At 39.7% G+C, this 23,710-nt stretch overlaps 1 protein-coding gene across 1 annotated transcript in view; it reads right to left on the reverse strand.

Annotated features, from left to right (window-relative positions):
- Positions 1 to 3,149: 3,149 nt before the first annotated feature.
- The window catches only part of LOC136751457 (pyridoxal kinase), a 141,483-nt gene continuing 120,922 nt past the window's right edge, over positions 3,150 to 23,710 (reverse strand). Inside the window, exons 8-11 of the mRNA XM_066707084.1 lie at positions 16,218 to 16,329; positions 15,067 to 15,203; positions 13,444 to 13,510; positions 3,150 to 3,863 (exon numbers count right to left, since the gene is read on the reverse strand). Of these exons, the coding sequence (XP_066563181.1) occupies positions 3,751 to 3,863; positions 13,444 to 13,510; positions 15,067 to 15,203; positions 16,218 to 16,329 (429 nt within the window). The 3' untranslated portion in view covers positions 3,150 to 3,750. The remainder of the gene's footprint in view (positions 3,864 to 13,443; positions 13,511 to 15,066; positions 15,204 to 16,217; positions 16,330 to 23,710) is intronic.

The following is a 23,710-nucleotide window of genomic DNA, read 5'->3' on the forward strand; positions in this document are numbered from 1 at the left end:
TCCCTCTATACTACCCAGTCATTGTGATACTCCAGAATTGTTGTTTTACAGTGTCAAGAGTTTCACTTTCAATACCAGAACATTGCTTTTGCAGGTATTTGTTATTTTGACAGCATGTAAACCTTGCATTGTTGGTGATAAAATTAACTTTTGACTCAAGTCAGTTAAGATCTTGAAGAACAATGTTAGATGTGACCTGAGGCACTTTTTGGGACTTTAAGTTAACTAATAATTGTATGTACAGTACTGTGCAAAAGTTTTAGGCAGGTGTGAAAAAATGCTGTAAAGTAAGAAAGCTTTCAAAAATAGACATGTTAATATATTATATTTATCAATTAACTAAATGCAAAGTGAGTGAACAGAAGATAAATCTAAATCAAATCAATATTTGGTGTGACCACCCTTTGCCTTCAAAACTGCATCAATTCTTCTAAGTACACTTGCACACAGTTTTTGAAGGAACTCGGCAGGTAGGTTGGCCCAAACATCTTGGAGAACTAACCACAGTTCTTCTGTGGATTTAGGCAGCTCAGTTGCTTCTCTTTCTTCATCCCAGTCAGACTCAATGATGTTGAGATCAGGGCTCTGTGGGGGCCATACCCACCAGGACTCCTTGTTCTTCTTTACGCTGAAGATAGTTCTTAATGACATTTCGCTTTATATTAGGGGTTGTTGTCATGCTGCAGAATAAATTCGGGGCCAATCAGATGCCTCCCTGATGGTATTGCATGATTGATAAATAGATACTTCTCATCATTGAAGAGAACATTAATTCTGACCAAATTCCCAACTCCATTTGCAGAAATGCAGCCCCAAACATGCAAGGAACCTCCACCATGCTTCACTGCTGCCTGCAGACACTCATTTTTGTGCCACTCTCCAGCCCTTCGGTGAACAAACTGCCTTCTGCTATAGCCAAATATTTACATTTTTGAGTCATTTTTCTCCACCCCAGTTCCTGTGTTTTCATGCATAGTTGAGTCACTTGGCCTTGTTTACAGCATTTGTTCAGCACTTTTGCTGGACAGCACTTTTGCACAGTACTGTACCTTTTCATCCAAAATGCAGAACATTGTTCTTGCCTTTACATAAAAACTTATAAACCACGACTGGAATTTTAAGTCTTATATTTAGGTGTAGTCTATGAACAGTATGAAGAGTAAACAGTTAGGATTTTGTCTGCAATACATAACAAGAACAAAAAGGAAATAATGAAAAGTACATGAATATACACTCACCTAAAGGATTATTAGGAACACCATACTAATACTGTGTTTGACCCCCTTTCGCCTTCAGAACTGCCTTAATTCTACGTGGCATTGATTCAACAAGGTGCTGAAAGCATTCTTTAGAAATGTTGGCCCATATTGATAGGATAGCATCTTGCAGTTGATGGAGATTTGTGGGATGCACATCCAGGGCACGAAGCTCCCGTTCCACCACATCCCAAAGATTCTCTATTGGGTTGAGATCTGGTGACTGTGGGGGCCAGTTTAGTACAGTGAACTCATTGTCATGTTCAAGAAACCAATTTGAAATGATTCGACCTTTGTGACATGGTGCATTATCCTGCTGGAAGTAGCCATCAGAGGATGGGTACATGGTGGTCATAAAGGGATGGACATGGTCAGAAACAATGCTCAGGTAGGCCGTGGCATTTAAACGATGCCCAATTGGCACTAAGGGGCCTAAAGTATGCCAAGAAAACATCCCCACACCATTACACCACCACCACCAGCCTGCACAGTGGTAACAAGGCATGATGGATCCATGTTCTCATTCTGTTTACGCCAAATTCTGACTCTACCATCTGAATGTCTCAACAGAAATCGAGACTCATCAGACCAGGCAACATTTTTCCAGTCTTCAACTGTCCAATTTTGGTGAGCTTGTGCAAATTGTAGCCTCTTTTTCCTATTTGTAGTGGAGATGAGTGGTACCCGGTGGGGTCTTCTGCTGTTGTAGCCCATCCGCCTCAAGGTTGTACGTGTTGTGGCTTCACAAATGCTTTGCTGCATACCTCGGTTGTAACGAGTGGTTATTTCAGTCAAAGTTGCTCTTCTATCAGCTTGAATCAGTCGGCCCATTCTCCTCTGACCTCTAGCATCAACAAGGCATTTTTGCCCACAGGACTGCCGCATACTGGATGTTTTTCCCTTTTCACACCATTCTTTGTAAACCCTAGAAATGGTTGTGCGTGAAAATCCCAGTAACTGAGCAGATTGTGAAATACTCAGACCGGCCCGTCTGGCACCAACAACCATGCCACGCTCAAAATTGCATAAATCACCTCTCTTTCCCATTCAGACATTCAATTTGGAGTTCAGGAGATTGTCTTGACCAGGACCACACCCCTAAATGCATTGAAGCAACTGCCATGTGATTGGTTGGTTAGATAATTGCATTAATGAGAAATTGAACAGGTGTTCCTAATAATCCTTTAGGTGAGTGTATAATTGTCATGCTCTATGTATTTATGTACAAATAAACAGCAATCATTGCAAATATCTAATTTAAAAAATCTGAATCATGAAATTAATCATCAAAGCTAGACACAAGACAAAATATGGTATTGTCAAATTTAAAATTGAAAATGCATTTTTATTTTTAAATTAAAAAAAAAACAATTTGTTTGAAAGTGTAATTTTTTTGTCAGTGGAGTTATTTATTGCTTATAGTGGCACTTTGAAATTAAATAGTTCAAATACAAATTTAATGTATTTAATGTAATTATTAATTTAATAATTAAAATATAATTACTGATATAATTTAAAAAATTGGATTTCATTTAAATGCTGACCAGGAAGTCATCCAGATAATTATCTTGTAGCATTGCAAATACTTAATTTGAGTTCAAGTCAAATTCAAATTCAAATTTGAATCTTGAATTCAAGTGTGTCCCGATGGCTTACATGCTGTGTGCATGAAATGACACGGTACACCGCTGAATGAATCTGTTTGTCTGAATGCATATTCCATTTGTATGTATCAACAGTCATTTGGGAACTTTACAGTTTTCACCATACAATTGTTTAAATAGGCCGACTTTATAAGTAGCCTATAATTATCAAGGCTTAATTAAAGAAACAAGCAAACACACAGACAACGTTATTACCTAAAATTAAGAAATTATAATTAAGCCTGAAATGTAATGTGATAACACATAAGGGCTGATGTAGTTTTATTAACTTGAGCAAGTCATTACACTCTGTATATAAAACAAGTATTTGGTGCTAAACTAATGATAAAAGTTAGACATAAAATGATGATATCTAACTAGTGCATCCAGTGGGCTTTTGTGGAAAGAAAATGTCAGCTGCAATCCACAGACACAGGTTTTGAGTAGTTCAGCAATTAGAATTGCCACAGTACAGTACAGTACAGTACAGTACAGTAAAGGAATAATAACATTTAGAGATGAAGACAAAACTCTGGTAAAGGAAACTTTTGGATGTCATTGGAAAGTTGCTTTCACTTTTTTTTTTTTTTTTTACATTAAGTGGACCTCAAGGACCTATAAGGGTGCATACAAAAAATAGGTTAATGCAGTTCTAGAGAGAATGAGAAAAGGGGTGATGGTCCTTCCTGGGGAGCTGCACTCCGTACTCTCAACCCATCCTTCCACTTTAACCCTGCTGTTTCTGACACATGGAAATGTTGTGCTCTGTAATAGATCTAAGGCAATGTCACATTACAGGTCAAATGTACAACATCTATACATTGTGCAGTAATCAAGGTGGAATATGCTCTTTATAACACTGTGGCTTGTATAACGATTTCTGGGTTTTCTATGTCCTTTTTGCTTTGGACCATCCGGAGTTCCAGCTGGGCTGCACTAGGTTTCTTCCCATCTCCAGCCATGGCTAAGGAGAGAAACAGAGCTGTCAGTGTTAGTCAGTAGTTAAACCTACCAATATTCTTCCACCACTGGTACATTCACAGAATTAAATATACATCATTCCTTACAAAATTATTCAGACCTCTGACCAATTCTTTCATATTACTGAATTACAAAATGGTACATTGAATTTTTGTTCTGTTTGATATTTTATTTTATAACACTGAAACTAAAAAACAGTGACATTGGCTTTATGTTGGGAAGTATTTGTAAGAAAAATAAAAAACTGAAATATGTTGCTTGCATAAGTATTCAACCCCCACATATTAATACCTTTTCGCTGCAATTACAGTCTTTTGGGGGTAGGTATTACCAGCTTTGCACACAGTGTCAGAGTGATTTAGACCCATTCTTTTGGGCAGATTTGGTTGAACTTGATATGGTTGACAAGTGCACCATTACTCAACTCCCAGCCACTGAAATATATAGCTCCTTCAAAGTGACTGTTGACCTCTCTGTGGCTTCTCTCACAAGTCTCCTTTTTGTTTGAGCACTGAGGTTTGAGGGACAGCCTTTTCTTGGCAGTGCCCGGGTGGTGTCATGCACTTCCTGATTATTGATCCCACTATGCTCACAGCGATATCCAAACACTTGTATATTATTATGTACTCTTTTCCTAATATTCTGTAGAATGCTCTTTGGTCTTCATTTTCCTTCAGATTCACAGCCTGACCAATAATCCAACAGCAGTGGGGTTTTTATCCTGAAAATTTGACAGCAACTTTAATGGTTCACAGGTGGAGGCCAATGTTAAGGTAACTGTGTCCTCATTAAGGTCATTGTCTCCAAACTGTGCAAAGTGTTTCAGGAGATGAATGTTGCCAGAGGTTGGGGACATAGAATCCCGGCTACAAGCCTTTGGATACTGTGTGAAGCTCAACGACTTACAGTTTCTGTTCTTGGCCTTCACCTATCGTGACATCTTCAACATCAACGACATTCTCTACGATATCCTTCAGAAAAAGTATTGCAGTTCGCAAATTCAGTCAACATTTGCGAGACTTGATGAACTACAGTGCCTTGCGAAAGTATTCACGCCCTTAGTATTTTTCCTATTTTGTTGCCTTACAACCTGGAATTAAAATAGATTTTTTGGGGATTGTATCATTTGATTTACACAACATGCCTATCACTTTGAAGATGCAAAACATTTGTTATTATGAAACAAACAAGAAATAAGACAAAAAAACAGAAAACTTGAGCGTGCATAATTATTCACCCGCCCAAAGTCCCAGTCTCAAATCTCTGGAAGACTGAAACAGGTTTCCCTGTATTTATCACCATCCATCATTCCTTCAATTCTGACCAGTTTCCCAGTCCTTGCCAATGAAAAACATCCCTACAGCATGATGCTGCCACCACCATGCTTCACCATGATGGTGTTCTCGGGGTGATGAGAGGTGTTGGGTTTGCGCCAGACATAGCGTTTTCCTTGATGGCCAAAAAGCTAAATTTTAGTCTCATCTGACCAGAGTACCTTCTTCCATATGTTTGGGGAGTCTCCCACATGCCTTTTGGCGAACAGCACATGTGTTTGCTTATTTTTTTCTTTAAGCAATGGCTTTTTTCTGGCCACTCTTCCATAAAGTCCAGCTCTGTGGAGTGTACGGCTTAAAGTGGTCCTACGGACAGATATTACAATCTCTGCTGTGGAGCTTTGGCGCTCCTTCAGGGTTATCTTTGGTCTCTTTTGCCCCGTTTCCACTGGTGGATGGGAATGCCGTGTGGGATCACGAAGAAATTTGTTTTATTAGCAGCATGGAGCGAAAGCCATGTACAGAAACAATTACTTCTTACTGCTAATATCCGAGTGTATTAAAAACCTGCCGAACATGGATTTCACAGGACCCCGGTGCAGTGCCGTGACTAGGGATAATACGTGAAGGATAATACTTGGATCGGTAGCAGCCGATTTTATTATTTTATGAACAACTGAATGGTGTTTCATTCGTTTTGTGAATGGTGTGCAGGTCTGTTGTATAACAGCCCCGCAGAGACAATCAGTATAAAGGCGAACACAATTTAGATAACATGTGCCCATTTACAACTTAAATGAATGAATAAATTAATACAGAAGATCTGGGTTTCCTCTAAAACATTAAGGACTGGTTAAATAAATGCGTCCATAAGTCCATAAACGCCATGACTGAGACGTGCATACTTTAGTTAAATTATAACCTGCTCTATTGTAGCTGAATGATTAATCGTGAAACGTATATTTTATTTCAACTGTTACTTGCTAAGTTAACTAAAAATAATACAGCAAAAAGTGTTGTTTGCAGTTACAAATCTGTAGTAAGAGTAATAAGTTATGGGAGTCAAGTTGTGCTGTTTAAAATACATATCTAAGAACACATATCTTGATGATGAGTACAATAATAACAATAATAATAATAATAAATAGCAAATATTTTATTTGTATTGTTGCACATGGAAACATTTTCTTACGGGAACGTAATAAGTTGTCTATATGTAGCCGATGCAGGTTGGAACTTCTAAGCACTTCTTAGAAATCTCTAAGCGCTCCGCACCGCAGTGGCTCCAGCCCAGTACAGTGTTAAGCCCTCTACGCCAAAAGACCGAGTCTACCACCACGGGAGGCTTAACACTGTAGTACTTTTTACTAAGGGGTTACATCACTTTGCAATGTGCTCATTATAACACGAATGAGCCCCATTACATATACACATTTAGCTCTTCCTATTATCTCTTAACATAAATGTGTACAGTGAGGGAAAAAAGTATTTGATCCCCTGCTGATTTTGTACGTTTGCCCACTGACAAAGATATTGATCAGTCTATAATTTTAATGGTAGGTGTATTTTAACAGTGAGAGACAGAATAACAACAAAAAAATCCAGAAAAACGCATTTCAAAAAAGTTATAAATTGATTTGCATGTTAATGAGGGAAATAAGTATTTGATCCCCTATCAATCAGCAAGATTTCTGGCTCCCAGGTGTCTTTTATACAGGTAACGAACTCTTAAAGGGAGTGCTCCTAATCTCAGCTCGTTACCTGTATAAAAGACACCTGTCCACAGAAGCAATCAATCAATCAGATTCCAAACTCTCCACCATGGCCAAGACCAAAGACATGTCCAAGGATGTGTAGCGTAAGGTACACTTATACATTTCAACTAAAGAAGTGAATTTATAGTATCACCTTATCACGAATCCTGGAATCTTGTAGAACTCAATTTCTGTAATAATTGGACGCAGACACCAATTCCAAAGACATAAATTGTCAAATTTATTCAAAAACAAAGACTAAATGTAGCACTACACTAATTATACGAAAGGGAAAAACTAATTAAAATTCAACTCTAGATCAACAAATCAAAGACAAATCACTTCCGTGACCAAATCAAAGACCATGGGATCGCATATGATAACACACAAATCGTTAAACAAAAAAGGTTATAAACACATTGACTACAATACCGGTTAGTAAGACGAAGGTGAGTCTGTCATTAGTATTGTTAGTCAGACATTAAATAACTACGCAGGTTAGTATTTATGTCAGGTAACTTCTCGTTATATATATATATATCAGTCTCATTTACGTTTAGGTGCCGAGAAAGATCCTATCATTACTTGTTACCACAATTTCCCTTAACTGATTAATAATCAATGATTAAGGATAGGCAGGGCCACCTATAATCTGGTGTCTATTAACTTGTGTCAATTTCAGACTAAACAGTTAAACAGGAATGAGAAGATATTTCTCTGCGTTGACAGATTTTATTTCTAAAATTATCAAAAAAACAGATTAATGCAACACACATTTATATTTAAGAAAACTAAATTATATTACACATTCTAGAGTTATGAACCACAGATTAACATTTCTAATTGATTTCTCAAATGTCATGAATCACAAACTCCAAACTGTTAAACTTATCTGAACTTCGTCGCAGAGAGGCCTCTCTGTCTTCGGGCTCAGATAACAGCACACGGCACGAGGTCCGTGTGGTTTGGAACAAAGGCAGTCCGGTTCGGCTTTGTCCAAGAACTTCCACTCAGTCGATGCACCTGGAAGTTGGGGTTTCTCGAATGTAGAGTCTTTTCCAAACAGATTTTCCACTGGTTTGAAGGCTCCAAGGTTGTGCACAAAATCTTCTTGGCAAGCAGGGTCTCTCACCGTACTTATTTGAAGACAAAGTCTTTGAGGAAAGCAGGGCCCTGTTTGGTTCCAAGGGTCGAGTTTCTTAAGACTCAAATAGCTATTTAAACTGACACTTTCGTATACAGTCGACTTAGTCAATTGTCCAGCTGTAAAACTCCACTGATCAGGTGGGCACAGGCGGGCATGCGCAGTCTGTAATGTTCTTTATTTAATAAAGTCCTTTAAAAGAATTCTTTGTACGGCTCAATCTCCTTCTCCCAGTTTAACTCTTCTGTTGCCGGCAAAGACTTGGTTGGTTTCTGGTTCCGGTTCGGGCAACAGAGCTACAGGTTGAGCTGTGGCAGCGAGTTTCTGGTTCAGGTGAGAGAGAGCGAGAAAGAGACTGTGCGTTGTTCTTTATACGCCTGTCAGATCAATAGGTGATTGGTTCTTGAGTTTTTGAGATTGGATTTCGGTTTCAGCCCCCAGTGTCCTATTGGAGGGGGGCTTGATTTATGACTGATGTCAATCCATGCCATCTTTTGGAAATGCCGGTTGGCCCGGGTTCATAGCTCTGTGTCGGGATTTCGGCTCTCGTCCATTTCAAAGAGTTTTTATTACCTACAGGCCCCTTTCTCCAGACTTCTCATAGCAGGATTCCAAACTATTTGGCCTATTCTCGGTGCCATCCTCCCAGACTGTCACTTTGATGTAAACCAGTCCCACGCTTTAAGGAAATCTGAGAACTTTGGGGGGAGAGGTCTTCTTTGGATCAGTGCTTCAGCTCAGAGCTAAAATGCTCTTATCAAAATAAGCCATCATAACGCTACAGATGTCAGGGACAAGATTGTAGACCTACACAAGGCTGGAATGGGCTACAAGACCATTGCCAAGCAGCTTGGTGAGAAGGTGACAACAGTTGGTGCGATTATTCGCAAATGGAAGAAACACAAAATAACTGTCAGTCTGCCTCGGTCTGGGGCTCCATGCAAGATCTCACCTCGTGGAGTTTCAATGATCATGAGAACGGTGAGGAATCAGCCCAGAACTACACGGGAGGATCTTGTTAATGATCTCAAGGCAGCTGGGACCATAGTCACCAAGAAAACAATTGGTAACACACTATGCCGTGAAGGAAATCCTGCAGTGCCCGTAAGGCCCCCCTGCTCAAGAAAGCACATGTACAGGCCCATCTGAAGTTTGCCAACATCTGAATGATTCAGAGGAGAACTAGGTGAAAGTGTTGTGGTCAGATGAGACCAAAATCTAGCTCTTTGGCATCAACTCAACTCGCCGTGTTTGGAGGAGGAGGAATGACCCCAAGAACACCATCCCCACCGTCAAACATGGAGGTGGAAACATTATGCTTTGGGGGTGTTTTTCTGCTAAGGGGACAGGACAACTGCACTGCATCAAAGGGACGATGGACGGGGCAATGTACCGTCAAATCTTGGGTGAGAACCTCCTTCCCTCAGACGGGGCATTGAAAATGAGTCGTGGATGGGTATTCCAGCATGACAATGACCCAAAACACACAGCCAAGGCAACAAAGGAGTGGCTCAAGAAGAAGCACATTAACGTCCTGGAGTGGCCTAGCCAGTCTCCAGACCTTAATCCCATAGAAACTCTGTGGAGGGAGCTGAAGGTTCGAGTTGCGAAACGTCAGCCTCGAAACCTTAATGACTTGGAGAGGATCTGCAAAGAGGAGCGGGACAAAATCCCTCCTGAGATGGGTGCAAACCTGGTGGCCAACTACAAGAAACGTCTGACCTCTGTGATTGCCAACAAGGGTTTTGCCACCAAGTACTAAGTCGAAGGGGTCAAATACTTATTTCCCTCATTAACATGCAAATCAATTTATAACTTTTTTGAAATGCGTTTTTCTGGATTTTTTTGTTGTTATTTTGTCTCTCACTTAAAATACACCTACCATTAAAATTATAGACTGATCATTTCTTTGTCAGTGGGCAAACGTACAAAATCAGCAAGGGATCAAATACTTTTTTCCCTCACTGTATAGCTATATATATATATTGTTCCTGAAGTTGAACAAGAACAAACAATTATAAGGCAATTAATAAGGTGTTTCTTTTAATTAGAATTGCATATCAATAACACGGTCCAGGGAACATTGACTGCTAGCAAATGTATGACGAAGAAAAATGTACTCATTTATATCCAGTTAGAGTGGATCATTAATCAAATTCAGACAAACTAAATGTAAGAAATAAAAATAATAACTTAATAATCATAACAATAATAGGAACAATTCTCCCCCTTTGTGGACTGTAAGCACTGTATTTTCAAAAGATAAAAACAAGCTTACTTACGGAAATCAAAATGTATATGGTGGTTTTGGACAAACAGCAGCAGTAATGTACAGAATAAGATTATGTTGAGTCTGTGATGACATACATACAGACAATTATGGGTATTGGGTAATATGTATTACTACTATGTCCACAATATTGTGTTTGTACTGCAATACTACACGTATGAGCCTTGTTGCTTGTCAATGGCATAGAGGTGTGCACTGCTATATTACCAAGGAGGTGTGCATTCAGGATGTGTCCAGTCTCGAGTGCACTGTACAGTGTGGACTGATGCCAGATGTGATCTCTAATGATATACAGTACTGTGCAAAAGATTTAGGCAGGTGTGATGCCTAATGGTGCTAATGATCATCAGTTCAATATGTAGGTTGAAACACAACCATTAAGTGAAACAGAAATAGCTGTGTAGGAGGAATAAAACTGGGTGAGGAACAGCCAAACTCAGCTAACAAAGTGAGGTTGCTGAAGACAGTTTACTGTCAAAAGTTATGGCAAGACTGAGCACAGCAACAAGACAACTATAAGGTAGTTATACTGCATCAGCAAGGTCTCTCCCAGGCAGAAATTTCAAGGCAGTTTCCAGATGTGCTGTCCAAGCTCTTTTGAAGAAGCACAAAGAAACGTAAAACTTTGAGGACTGGTAGACGCAGTGGTCGGTCAAGGAAACTGCAGCAGATGAAAGACACATCATGCTTACTTCCCTTTGCAATCGGAAGATGTCCAGCAGTGCCATCAGCTCAGAATTGACAGAAAACAGTGGGATCCTGGTACACCCATCTACTGTTCAGAGAAGTCTGGTCAGAAGTGGCCTTCATGGAAGACTTGCGGCCAAAAAGCCATACCTCCAACGTGGCAACAAGGCCAAGTGACTCAACTATGGACAAAAACACAGGAACTGGGGTGCAGAAAAATGGCAGCAGGTGCTCTGGACTGATGAGTCAAAATCTGAAATTTTGGCTGTAGCAGAAGGCAAATTGTTCACTGAAGGGCTGGAGAGCAGTACACGAATGAGTGTCTGCAGGCAACAGTGAAGCATGGTGGAGATTCCTTACAAGTTTGGGGCTGCATTTCTGCAAATGGAGTTGGGTATTTGGTCAGAATTAATGGTCTCCTCAATGCTGAGAAGTACAGGCAGATACTTATCCATCATGCAATACCATCAGGGAGGTATCTGATTGGCCCCAAATTTATTCTGCAGCATGACAACGACCCCAAACATACAGCGAAAGTCATTAGGAACTATCTTCAGTGTAAAGAAGAACAAGAAGTCCTGGAAGTGTTGGTATGGCCCCACAGAGCCTTGATCTTAACATCATCAAGTATGTCTGGGATTACATGAAGAGAGAGAAGCAACTGAGGCTGCCTAAATCCACAGAAGAACTGTAGTTAGTTCTCCACGATGTTTGGGGCAACCTACCTGCCGAGTTCCTTCAAAAACTGTGTGCAAGTGTACCTAGAAGAACTGATGCTGTTTTGAAGGCAAAGGGTGGTCACACCAAATACTGATTTGATGTAGACTTTCCTTGTGTTCACTTACTTTGCTAAACTGATAAATATAATCTGTTAACATGTCTATTTTTGAAAGCATTCTTACTTTACAGCATGTTTTCACACCTGCCTAAAACTTTTGCACAGTACTGTATATATACTGTATGCTTACAAACAATAATTAGTATCTATCGCTTCTATATTATTATATATTGTTCCTGTTCGTGTACTGCAGATTTCCACAGTTCTTTGGAGATCTGTGCTGCTCCACCAATGGGATTGGTGGGATTCTGCAGATCTGTGCAGAACTGCGGAAATCTGCGCTATCTGCTTCAAAGTGAATTTTTTAAATCAGGTATTGGACTCTGGATTAATGTTTTTCACAGATTCTGTACAAAAAAAGAGTAGCTGAAATGGGAACAAAATAGTTACTTGACCAATGCAATGTTCTTGAAATGGCTCTCACACATGGAGACTGAAAGGACATTGATGCACTTGAATTATGCGATGAGCTAAAAGCTCTATCAAGAAGAATGGATTTGGGATCGAAACCTAAGGATGTATTGGATGGATGGATGATGGAACATTTCAGAACACTGCAAGAATCAATTTAAAAGACCCAAATGCTAACAATACATGTTTATAATCCTGCTACATTAAATTCAATTAAATATTCAATTAAAACTGAATATATAAACACACAATATATTAGTCCATAATTTAGCAATTGTTAAAAATTTCAAGAGAAGGAATACGTATGTCTAACCGAGAAACATTTTAGATGTGGAAGTTACTGTATGGGCTATACAACGAAGCCTGTTTTATTCAGCTTATAAAGTTAGTTTTGCATATTTAAACAATTGTATTGTGAAAACTCTTCACTGTGGAACAATTATGTTTAGTATACATCCATATTGCCATTATGGAACTGCTTCATGCACCTGTGCACGATGTCCTCCTACACATGCATGCCATTATGGACACAAACAGTAGTAATGTCTGTCTATGGGAACTTGTTATCCATGGTCATTTCTCCATGTTGTGGTGCAGTGCTGCTGCAGGGTGAAACATGATTACCCTTAAAGGCACTACATTCACCAGAAAGATGAATCAGCAGTGGTCTGAGCAGTGGTAAAACGAGGAGAATGGTGAAACCAGTAATCAACCTTTGGCTTAGGACTTGGACTGTGATCTGGGCTTGCGATTTAGATTGCTAAGTGTGCCTGTCTTTCTAAGGAGCTAGGGCTTTGTTTGATTTTCTTTAGTTTTCTGTCAACGTGTCAACGTCCCAACATCCCAACCCTCCCTTCCCAACTGTGAAAAATCAATGCACTTTCCTTTTCACTGTATCCCTGTCTGTGTGTGCATCTGTTTATTAGACCCTGCCCCACCAATGTAATGGGCATGTCACCATGATCATACCCCCATGCTTACAGTTGCTTAGGCCATTTTTTACCACAGTACACAAAATCTATATTTTTGAAAATGACACCACAGATTAACATTTGAATTGGATAAGCAACACAAAAACAAAATAGGTCTTCTCAAAAGGCTTATTTAGTTAGTAAGTAACTCCAAAACTGTCAGTACTGAAATAATGTTCTCAAAGCTGTATTACCTTTTGCACAGGAGATGGTCCTCTTTATGACATGGTGCATGACTGAAACCGTCTTCTCACAGGCCATCTAGGAAATAAATTGAGTTCTATAAACTTAGGAATGTAAATTAGATGAGGCAGATCATGTCTTACAAATGTATTGGAGTTTTTTGAACACACAACTGCAGCTATAGATCATGTGAAAGCATATGATATGATATACTTAGATTTTCAAAAAGCTTTTGATAAGGTTCCACAGACTCAGACTGATCCTCAAATTGGAAGCTGTAGGCATTCAGGGTGATGTAAGTAGATGGATTATGAACTGGTTGATGTATAGGAAACAGAGGGTGTCAATTAGAGGAGTTGCTTCTAACTGGAGTGAGGTTGTTAGTGGAGTTCCACAGGGATCAGTACTACGGCATATGCTGTTTCTAATCTATATTAATGATCTGGACTCTGCGATAGTTAGCAAACTTGTCAAATTTGCAGATTTGCAAACAGGTGGCTCAGCAGATACAATCTCGGCAGTACAGGCTATTCAAAGGGACTTATATAATATAATATATAATATAATATATAATAACACCTGGCAGATGGAATTCAATGTGGACAAGTGCAAAGTAATACATGCAGGTAACAAAAATGTCCACTATAATTACACTATGGGAGGAATAGAACTAGATGAAGTAAAGCATGAGAAAGACCTAGGAGTCTATGTGGACTCCTCACAAGGGAAGTAATGTTAAGACTGTACAATGCACTAATTAGACCTCATCTGGAATACTGTGTGCAGTTCTGGGCACCACACTTCAAGAAAGACTTAAAACTAAGTAGGTGACTTAATTCTGTAGGAATCAAGGGAGAGGAATGGCAAAGACTGCTTCAATTTGAATTTGAATTTTATAAACCCAAACCTGACCAATCAGAAGTTTGGAAGGAAAGAGATTAGAATCTCTGTGTCTAAAATGTATAAAAACAGAAAGCTAAAACTACCAATTTGGAGTGGAGTGGAACAACCTGGGAGAAGAAACCAAGGAGACGAAATCCAAGAAGACTGAACGGAACCAGAACAAGAACTTCTTCACCAAAAACCTGAAAGCTTTGCAACCGTCCTCAAGTCGAAGCAGTCTGCCAGCCCTCCCCGCTATCAAACGTCTGCATAACTGAATCTCAGTAAACCACACAGGTAGTATATTTTGTGTATCAGTCAAGAATGAGGTAAACCACAATTACATAAAACATAGTTGTGTATGAGATCTAAATTGTAGGAACAGGTAGCGTAATTATAATACTTGTTTGTTATTTTACATGTTTTGTGCCACTCTTACTTTTAATATTATCCACCCTGAAACAGCTATGAAAACTCCAGTTTAAAGTCCTAGGCCAATCGAAAGTACTTAGTAATAAAACAATAACTGCAATGATAAATTAAAACAATCAGAACATCCATCAGATCAGCATCCTTTCATTTCATGAAACTATTTACAGATGCCTAGTAGTATGTAATTGCAATATATACAGTTAACAGAATTAAGATAAACAATGTTGGGGTGCAGTTCCCCTTTAAGTGAAATTAAATAAGTTATTAAGAGACAGAAATACTGTAAGAAAAGGGCAGAAGAGTGAAATTGAAAATGTCACCTTCAGGTCATTAGGGTGATGGTGGGTCCAGGCCAGCAGCATAGCAGCAAATAAGTCCCCTGTACCAACAAACACGGCATCGACCTTAGGGATCTCCATACGGATTCGCTGGGTCACCTTTGTGCCATCAGGCTTAACTGAGGAGACACAAAGCACACCAGAATTTCAGAACACATTATTTTTACAAAATACCTGATAATATATTCCTTTTTCATACCACCAGGTCTGGGAAAGACTTTGAAATTGTCAGTAGACATGATCAATGATACATGAGTCTGTTCTGCATTGCCAATATGAAGGCACTGGTCAGCCTAAATCATGTTAAACACATATGTTCTCATCAGAGCAGTTAGACCCCATAAGATCATGTGCTCCACAAGTTTACAATTAACCTCCTCAAGAGTCACAAAACAATGCACCACCTTCCAAATTCTATTGCTCCTTCATCCTTAAGACCTGGTGTAAAGTATTATGAACGTCCCAGCCTTATAATCGTAAGTAAGAAGACTAATAATTACTGGTGTTCACTTGATCATTTTTAGCTAATTCTAGCATTCCTTGCATTGAGGTATTGACATTTGATGACTTTCATATGACTCTGTACTTGTTAGTGCACCTTCTTTCATCGGCATATTTTAAAATGTTCCCATTTTAATCTGAATGGATTTACTGCACAACAAAATTATTCTGCCCTTAGGTATCAGAGAACATGTAGGTAATCCGGCAAGCAACACCTGCTGTAACAAATATGAGAGAGACCATTTAATTTATTTCAGTGGTTAATATCAATGAATGTGTGATCAAGTGTGTAATTAATAATGAATGGGAATTGAGAGATGTCACTAAGTTTTGGAATGATCAAATTCCATTTAAATTCTGCTAAACCAAAGGAATATTTTTCCTAATATGTTTGAAAAACCGAGGAATAATATTTTTTGAAGCCTAGCTCAAAACTCATTTTATATGCATCTAATTCACACAGTGACAACAACAGGTGTCATGACTGATTAGATCTTACATTTCCACAAGGAAGAGGAGCTGTAGATCACTTCATGTCCCTATTATGGTTGAATTGCCTGATGCATCTATTCTCTATTAAAAGTCAACTTTAATGTGAATGTTAACACAAAGGAGCATGCTCTGTATCTTACTCTTCTTTTGGCTCCCAAGTGCAATCAGATAGTTTTCTCCTAGAGAGGAAGGCAGGTCTGAACTGGTTATCACAACAGTGTCTGGCCCCATAGCATGGAGAAGATCCATCACCTCAAAGAAAAATAAATGAGAATGGAGTCAATACAGTCCTGCACAGCTTCCAGCATAGGACTCAGTATAATATTGTATATTGTAGTGCATATATAATTTCAAACTAGATTTGTGTGGCATTTGTACACACACAAAAAACTGAGCTGCTGAAAAATATAGAGGAAAAGTAGAGTAAATAGTGAACATATTCAGCCACAGTGACTGGATGATAAAATCTGTCAGTAAAATACACTAATGAGTACTTCTGTCTGGCTTGTTGTCTTCAGAAAATGTTTCTGTAATTATTTTATCTTCATTCTGTTGGCAGAAGTCGATCACATAAAGTAAAGACAAAAACAGCACATACAAAAACAGGGTAGTACTAACAAGTACTAACAGGGTCAGTCCAATAAAGAGCTTCCCCATTACAATCCATTAATCCTGTTAAGACCCAGCTTAATTCACTATTATTATTATCCTTATCATGATATTTTGTTTACATTTTTTATTGCTTCCCCACATTGTTTGGATGGAGAAAGTGAGTAGTCCATGAAAACTCCTAGGTCTTTCTCATGCTTTACTTCTTTTAGTTCTATTCCTCCCATAGTGTAATTATAGTGGAATTTTTATTACCTGCATGTAATAACTTGCACTTGTCCACATTGATTTTCATCTGCCGGGTGTCAGCCCACACCTGAATATGAAGTCCCTTTGAATAACCTGAGCTACCGAGATTGTATCTGCTAAGTCACCTATTTTTGTAACATCTGCAAATTTGACAAGTTTGCTAACTATCCCAGAGTCCAGATAATTAATATAGATTATAAAAAGCACAAGCCCTAATACTGATCCCTCTGGAACTCCACTAACAACCTCACTCCAGTTAGAAGCAACTCCTCTTATCAAGACCCTCTGTTTCCTATACAATCAACCAGTTCATAATCCACTTACATTATCCTGAATTCCTACAGCTTCCAATTTAAGCATCACTCTTTTGTGTGGAACCTTATCAAAAGCTTTCTGAAAATCTAAGTATATCATATTTAAAGAAGGATTTACAAGTTGCCATAGACAGACACAGGACAATACAGGTGAGAGGCAGCTATCTTCATGTGTTCCTAGGTCTTTAGATTGCCTTAATTTAAGTCAATTCAGTACAGCTGCTGAGTTGGTGAAAGTAAATAGGCTGAAGAAAAGGTGATCTAGTCTAGGACTAGCAGGAATTCTGTTAAATGAGTTGTGCCAGGTGGAGCCAGTTAGGTGTGAATTGGGGGAAGGTAGACCAGAAGATAGTTAAAGCTGCTGTTGAGAAACACTACAGTGTCATGTTTGCAGAACAATTGCCTTTCTGGATGAACTCATCCAAGAAGATTTCATTTGTGAACGTTGTCAGCATGTTGAAGTCCTAGAGATCAAGGTCCGTGAACTTGAGGCTCAGCTTGTTGATCTGCACTGTAACCCCAGAAAAGGGCACGCACAACCCTTAGAGACTTCCTAAGAGCTAGAAATGCCCAAAAGGTTCCAACAGTAGGAAAAGACATAGACATAGGAGAAGATAAGGCAGAGATTCTACAAGACAAATTTAAAGAGTTAGGAAAAAAATAAAAAGGGGGGGCAGTTTTCTCCAAAATACTTCTGGTACCACTTGCAAGGCCAGAGATTAGAAAGTTCAACACGTGGTTGAAATCTTGGTGTAGGGAAGAGGGTTTTACATTTATGGAGCATTGGTATTTCTTCAGGGATAGTTGGGACCTATACAAACCAAACAAACATTTTCTTTCTATTGATATTTTTTTGCATACTTCTATTAAACCATTTTGGCCAATGTTTGGTACAAATTTCTCCTGAGCCTCAAGTAGTATATTCTTAAAATATAACAATCAATTTTCGACTGAATCTGTATCCAGTGTGCCCCAGTCTAACTCTTCTAAGTGCTGCCTCATAGCTTCAAGATTTGCTTTTCTAAAATTGTAGATCATTGTTTTAGACTTGGTCCTTGTTTTTTGAAAGTATGCCTCAAAGCTAACCATATAGTGTCCCTCTGACTCTATCTTGGTCATTTGAAAATATCAAGTCAATGCATGTGCTCTGTCTGGTTTGTGCCCTGACAAATTGAGTTAGAAAGGAGACATTTACCATCTCAACCATTTCTATTTCTGCTTCTGTAGTCCCAACTGGGCTTTCCCAGTCTATGTTTGGGAAATTGAAATCCCCCATGATAACAGCCACATCCTTGCTACATGCAGTCCTGCAGTCCTGATTACACTGTACAATGCAACATCTGTCTGAATATCTGAGTTGGGTGGTCTGTAACACACTCATACCGCTTATCCTCCAGATCTTTTATTCAAAAGTTTAACCCACAAAGATTCTGTTTCGTTACAAGGATCTAATTTGAGTTCTTCTGCCTCAATGTCATTTCTGACATATAATGCAACCCCACCACCTCTTCGACTTTGCCTGTCTCTCCTAAACTGTGTTTATATTTTAAACTTGTATTCATCCCCATCATTTTCTGTAAGCCATGTTTCTGTCACTCCTACAACATCATAGTCACCCGCCAGCACTGTGGCTTCTAGGTCTAATATTGTGTTCCTTATGCTCTTGGCATTGAGGTACAAACACTTCAGGACTTTCCTACTAGCAGTTTCCCTTTGTTTTCTTTCCTTAGTGGAACATCTCCCATTGTCAGAGCTCCCTGCCCCCCTGGTCCCTAGTTTAAAAGATTCTCAATTACTCTGCACATACGCTCTCCCAATGCATTAGCCCCCCTTCTGTTTAGATGTAGACCGTCCGTTTTGTACAGCTCCCATCTATCCCAGAAGAAAGACCAATGCTCCATAAACCTAAACCCCTCTTCCCTACACCAAGATTTCAACCACGTGTTAAACTTTCTAATCTCAGCCTGTGTCCCTGGCCATGCATGTGGTACAGGAAGTATTTCAGAGAAAACTATCATGAAGGTTCTGCTCATTAGTTTTGTTCCTAACTCTTTAAATTTGTCTTGCAGAACCTCTGTCCTACCTTTTCCTATGTCATTGGTTCCAATGTGGACCATGACCACTGGATTCCCCCCGGCTTTGGCCAGTAGCCCATCTACTAGTTTAGGGAGATCTGCAACCTGAGCACCAGGCAGGCAAGATACCATGCGGGTCTCCTTATCACTAGAACACACTGTGTGATCTACACCTCGAGTGATCGAGTCTCCTACTACACTGCTCAAAAAAATTAAGGGAACACTTAAATCACACATCGGATCTCGATGAACGAAATATATTAAAGATCAAAATCTTTACTGTACATTGTGTAATTCGTTGAGAACAAAATTACATAACAACGGTCAATAGAAACCAAAATCACCAACCGACTGAGGGCTGGATTCAAACTCACACCAAAAATCTAAGTAAACAATTGAAATTACAGGCTGTTCCAACTTGCGTGAATTTCATCACAGCAACTCATAATGTGACTCAGCCCCCACGTGCCTGTATGCACTCCCAACAATGTCTGGGCATGCTCCTGATGAGACGGCAGATGGTGTCGTGGGGGTCTCCTCCCAGACCTGGATCAGGGCATCAGTGAGCTCCGAGTCTGTGGTGCTACCTGGCAGCGTTGGATGCACCAATACATAATGTCCCAAAGGTTCTCAATTGGATTCAGGTCTGGGGAACGTGAGGGCCAGTCAATGGCATCAATGCCTTCGTCATCCAGGAACTGGCCACATGAGGCCGGGCATTGTCCTGCACCAGAAGGAACCCAGGGCCCACTGCACCAGTGTAAGGTCTGATGATGGTCTGAGGATTTCATCCTGGTACCTAACAGCAGTCAGGGTACCGTTGGCTAGCACGTGGAGGTCTGTGCGACCCTCCAAGGATATGCCTTTCCCAGACTATCACTGACCTACCGCCAAGCCGGTCATGCTGGATGGTGTTGCAGGCAGCATAATGTTACCACGGCGTCTCCAGACTCTTTCACGTCTGTCACATGTGCTCAGTGTGAACCTGCTCTTATCTGTGAAGAGAACGGGGTGCCAGTGGCAGACCTGCCAATTCTGGTGTTCTCTGGCAAATGCCAATCAAGCTGTACAGTGCTGGGCTATGAGCACATGTCCCACTAGAGGACGTCAGGCCCTCATGCCTCATGGAGTCTGTTTCTGACAGTTTGGTCAGAAAAATGCACAACATTAGCCTGCTAGAGTTCATTCTGTAGGGCTCTGGCAGTGCTCCTCAGATATCGGTCCTGCTGCTGGGTTAATGCCCTTCTACGGCCCTGTCCAGCTCTCCTTGTGTAATGGCCTATCTCCTGGTATCTCCTCCATGCTCTTGAGACTGTACTGGGAGACACAGCAAACCTTCTTGTGGCGACACATATGGATGTGCCATCCTGGAGGAACTGGACTACCTGTGCAACCTGAATGGACTAGCAAAACACAAAACTAGAGAAGAATCAGTCAGGAAGGATAAGGAGAAAGCAATTGTCTGTGCCACTACCTGCAAAACCATTCCCTTTTTGGTGGTTGTCTTGCTGTTGCCTCTCCAGTGCACCTGTTGTCACTTTCATTTGCACCAAAACAGGTGACATTGATTAGGCTTCCTAACTGGACAAATTGATATCCCTGAAGTTGAACTGACTTGGTGTTACTGTGATGATTACATGTTCCCTTAACTTTTTTGAGCAGTGTATAACTACCTCCCTGTTCTGGGGGGGAGTGGGCACCATGGTGCTCTGGTGCTCAACTGCCCCCATCACCCTCTGAGCTGTCACTGTCCAATTCAGTGTCCAGTAGTCAGAACCTGTTGGGCATATTTAGCTCTTGGGATGCCTCTAGGGGTTGTGCGTGCCCATTTCTGCTGTTACGACATACTGTAACCCAGCAGTTCTCTACGCTGTCCTACTCTAAGGTCTCAACTCTCCTAAGTTTTGGCGTGCACACCATCTCTCTCATGGGCTGACTTACCGATTCTTCTATATCACTAATACATCACAGATCAACAAGCTGAGCCTAAAGATCATGAACCTTGATCTCTAGGATTTCAACCTGTTGACAACGTTCACAAATGAAACCTTCTTGGATGAGTTCATCCAGGAAGGCAATCATCCTGCAAACCTGACACTGTAGTGGCCACATGCTTCTAAAATGTTATTTTTTTTTTAAGTCCCTTCGTTCCTGTTGCCTAGTCAACTGCTTAACATGTGTGACCAAGAAACAGCGCAGCTCTTTCTCAACAGCTACTTTAAGTAGCTTTTGTCTACCTGCCACCAATTCACACCTAACTGGCCCCACCTTGCTCCTCCTGGAACAGAATTCCTGCTAGTCCTTGACTGAATCACCTTTCTACAACGTATTTACTTTGATCAACTCAGCAGCTGAACTGAATTGACTTCAATTAAGGCAAACTACAGACAATGCTAACTTCTGTTAACACTAGAAGTGACGATCCGGTCAATTTGACCCATTTGGTTATTAAAATTTGAATTACTTTGTGTTCCTAAATACACTGCGCATACCCGTTAGTGACTTTTCCTAAATATATGTATTAAACATGCCTACAGCGTTTTAGCACATAAATGTGAAAATAAATAAGTTATAAACACATTTACCTAGAATAGGTTACTGGGTTATTTTGACCAGTCATTTAAATACATAATAAATCAAATATAATGCATAATCCTGCCTTCCCATTACAATAGAGTCAGTCTGGCACTGCAGTGGTGATCTCTACCTGTCTACAGTCTTTCATGTTCTTTAAAAACACACGCATTGTACAGCTGTACTCAGATTGAGTGGATACAGTGATTACACGCAAATAAACATGGATTGGAAATGGAGATTGAAGAGAGCTTGTTTTGGACATGCCGTGTATATGAATATGACTGATTCAGGGGCATCAGTGGTACTGGCAATGACAGAGCATTCGTGGGTTTATGCCAATGCTGTGAAAACACTGCGAGTGAAACACCATGTCCAAATGGCTTTTACTCCACTGATCAATACACGATTGCTACTGCACAGTACAGAGTTTTAAATAGTTTATTGAAATACAAAACTACAGTGAATCAAAGCTGTGTATGTTGAGTGTACAGTTATGTTTTGATAAACGCAATAGTAATTTTTGAACTATAAAATATTGCTTTTGAGCATTATTCCAATATTTACGTTTACACTGGTTTCATCCTCTTATTGTAAGCCGTTTTTTGAGCTTTTTGCTTATTGTAGGCTATATAGTTATTCATGCTTTGACTGCAGTGTGTGCGTTTAGAAAAAAGTATGTTGTTATTTATAGCAATTATATTAATGTTTTATGATCATATTTAAATTGAAATACTACATTTGTGCTATGTATGTTGGATTTGATGTTCATGAATGAGTTTTATACGATGGTTTGCCTTTGATTATCATATCACAGCTGTTAAAGAGCTATCGGTTACAATCACCGGCTTTGGCGCTTGAAGGTAGTTCAAAATGTCGGCGCTTCTAGTGTTAAGGCAAACTTAAAACAAAATGAGGAATCCTAAGACTGGTCTGAAACTAGTCAAACAACAAGACAGCTGCCTCTCACCTATACTCTCCTATGATATGATATACTTTGATTTTCAAAAACCTTTTGATAAGGTTCCTCACCAAAGACTCATTCGCAAATTGGAAGCTGTAGGCTGTAAGTAGATGGATTATGAACTGGTTGATGTATAGGAAACAGAGGGTGTCGATAAGAGGAGTTGCTTCCAACTTTAGTGAGTTTGTTAGTGAAGTTCCACAGGGATCAGTATTAGGGTCTTTTAATAATCTATATTGTAGTGGGAAAATGTACTTTTATTATGTTCTGTATATTATTTCTATATGATTAATTGTTTCATGTTGTTACAGTATTAATTGTTTCAGTTTTGTCTATGAAGCAATCATTTGTTTGTATTTACCCCTTCGTGCTTTAATTATTAGTTTTCATGCAAGAATGCTACAAAAATCTACCAAAGTCATGTTACCCTGCCTCCCCCCCAAGGTTAATTGTTCCTTGGATTGTATATAAAACAATTGTCTCCAAGCCACTCTGCCTCTGCCTTAAGGCTCACTGTTTCTTGAATATATAGGAACACAGCTATTGTCTTTTGAATACCTGATCAACAACTGTCAGTATGCATGGGGTAAATTGAACTCATACAGCTAGATTGAGCTGGATTTGCTGTAACCTACTGTCTATCAAAGATACAAAGGGGCTTCTTCCAGCTCACATCTCTAGTTGTTTTCCTCACTTCATGTGAGAGGAGAGCTCTGGGTTAACCTGTATTTATGTTTTGTATAATAAACTTGTTACTTCTTCATCTGTGTTTCCTGGGATTTACTGAAACCACTACAATATTAATGATCTGGACTCTGGGATAGTTAGCAAACTTGTCAAATTTGCAG

The sequence above is a fragment of the Amia ocellicauda genome, chromosome 6 (genome assembly GCF_036373705.1).
Source record: "Amia ocellicauda isolate fAmiCal2 chromosome 6, fAmiCal2.hap1, whole genome shotgun sequence".
NCBI classification, from domain to species: Eukaryota; Metazoa; Chordata; class Actinopteri; order Amiiformes; family Amiidae; genus Amia; species Amia ocellicauda.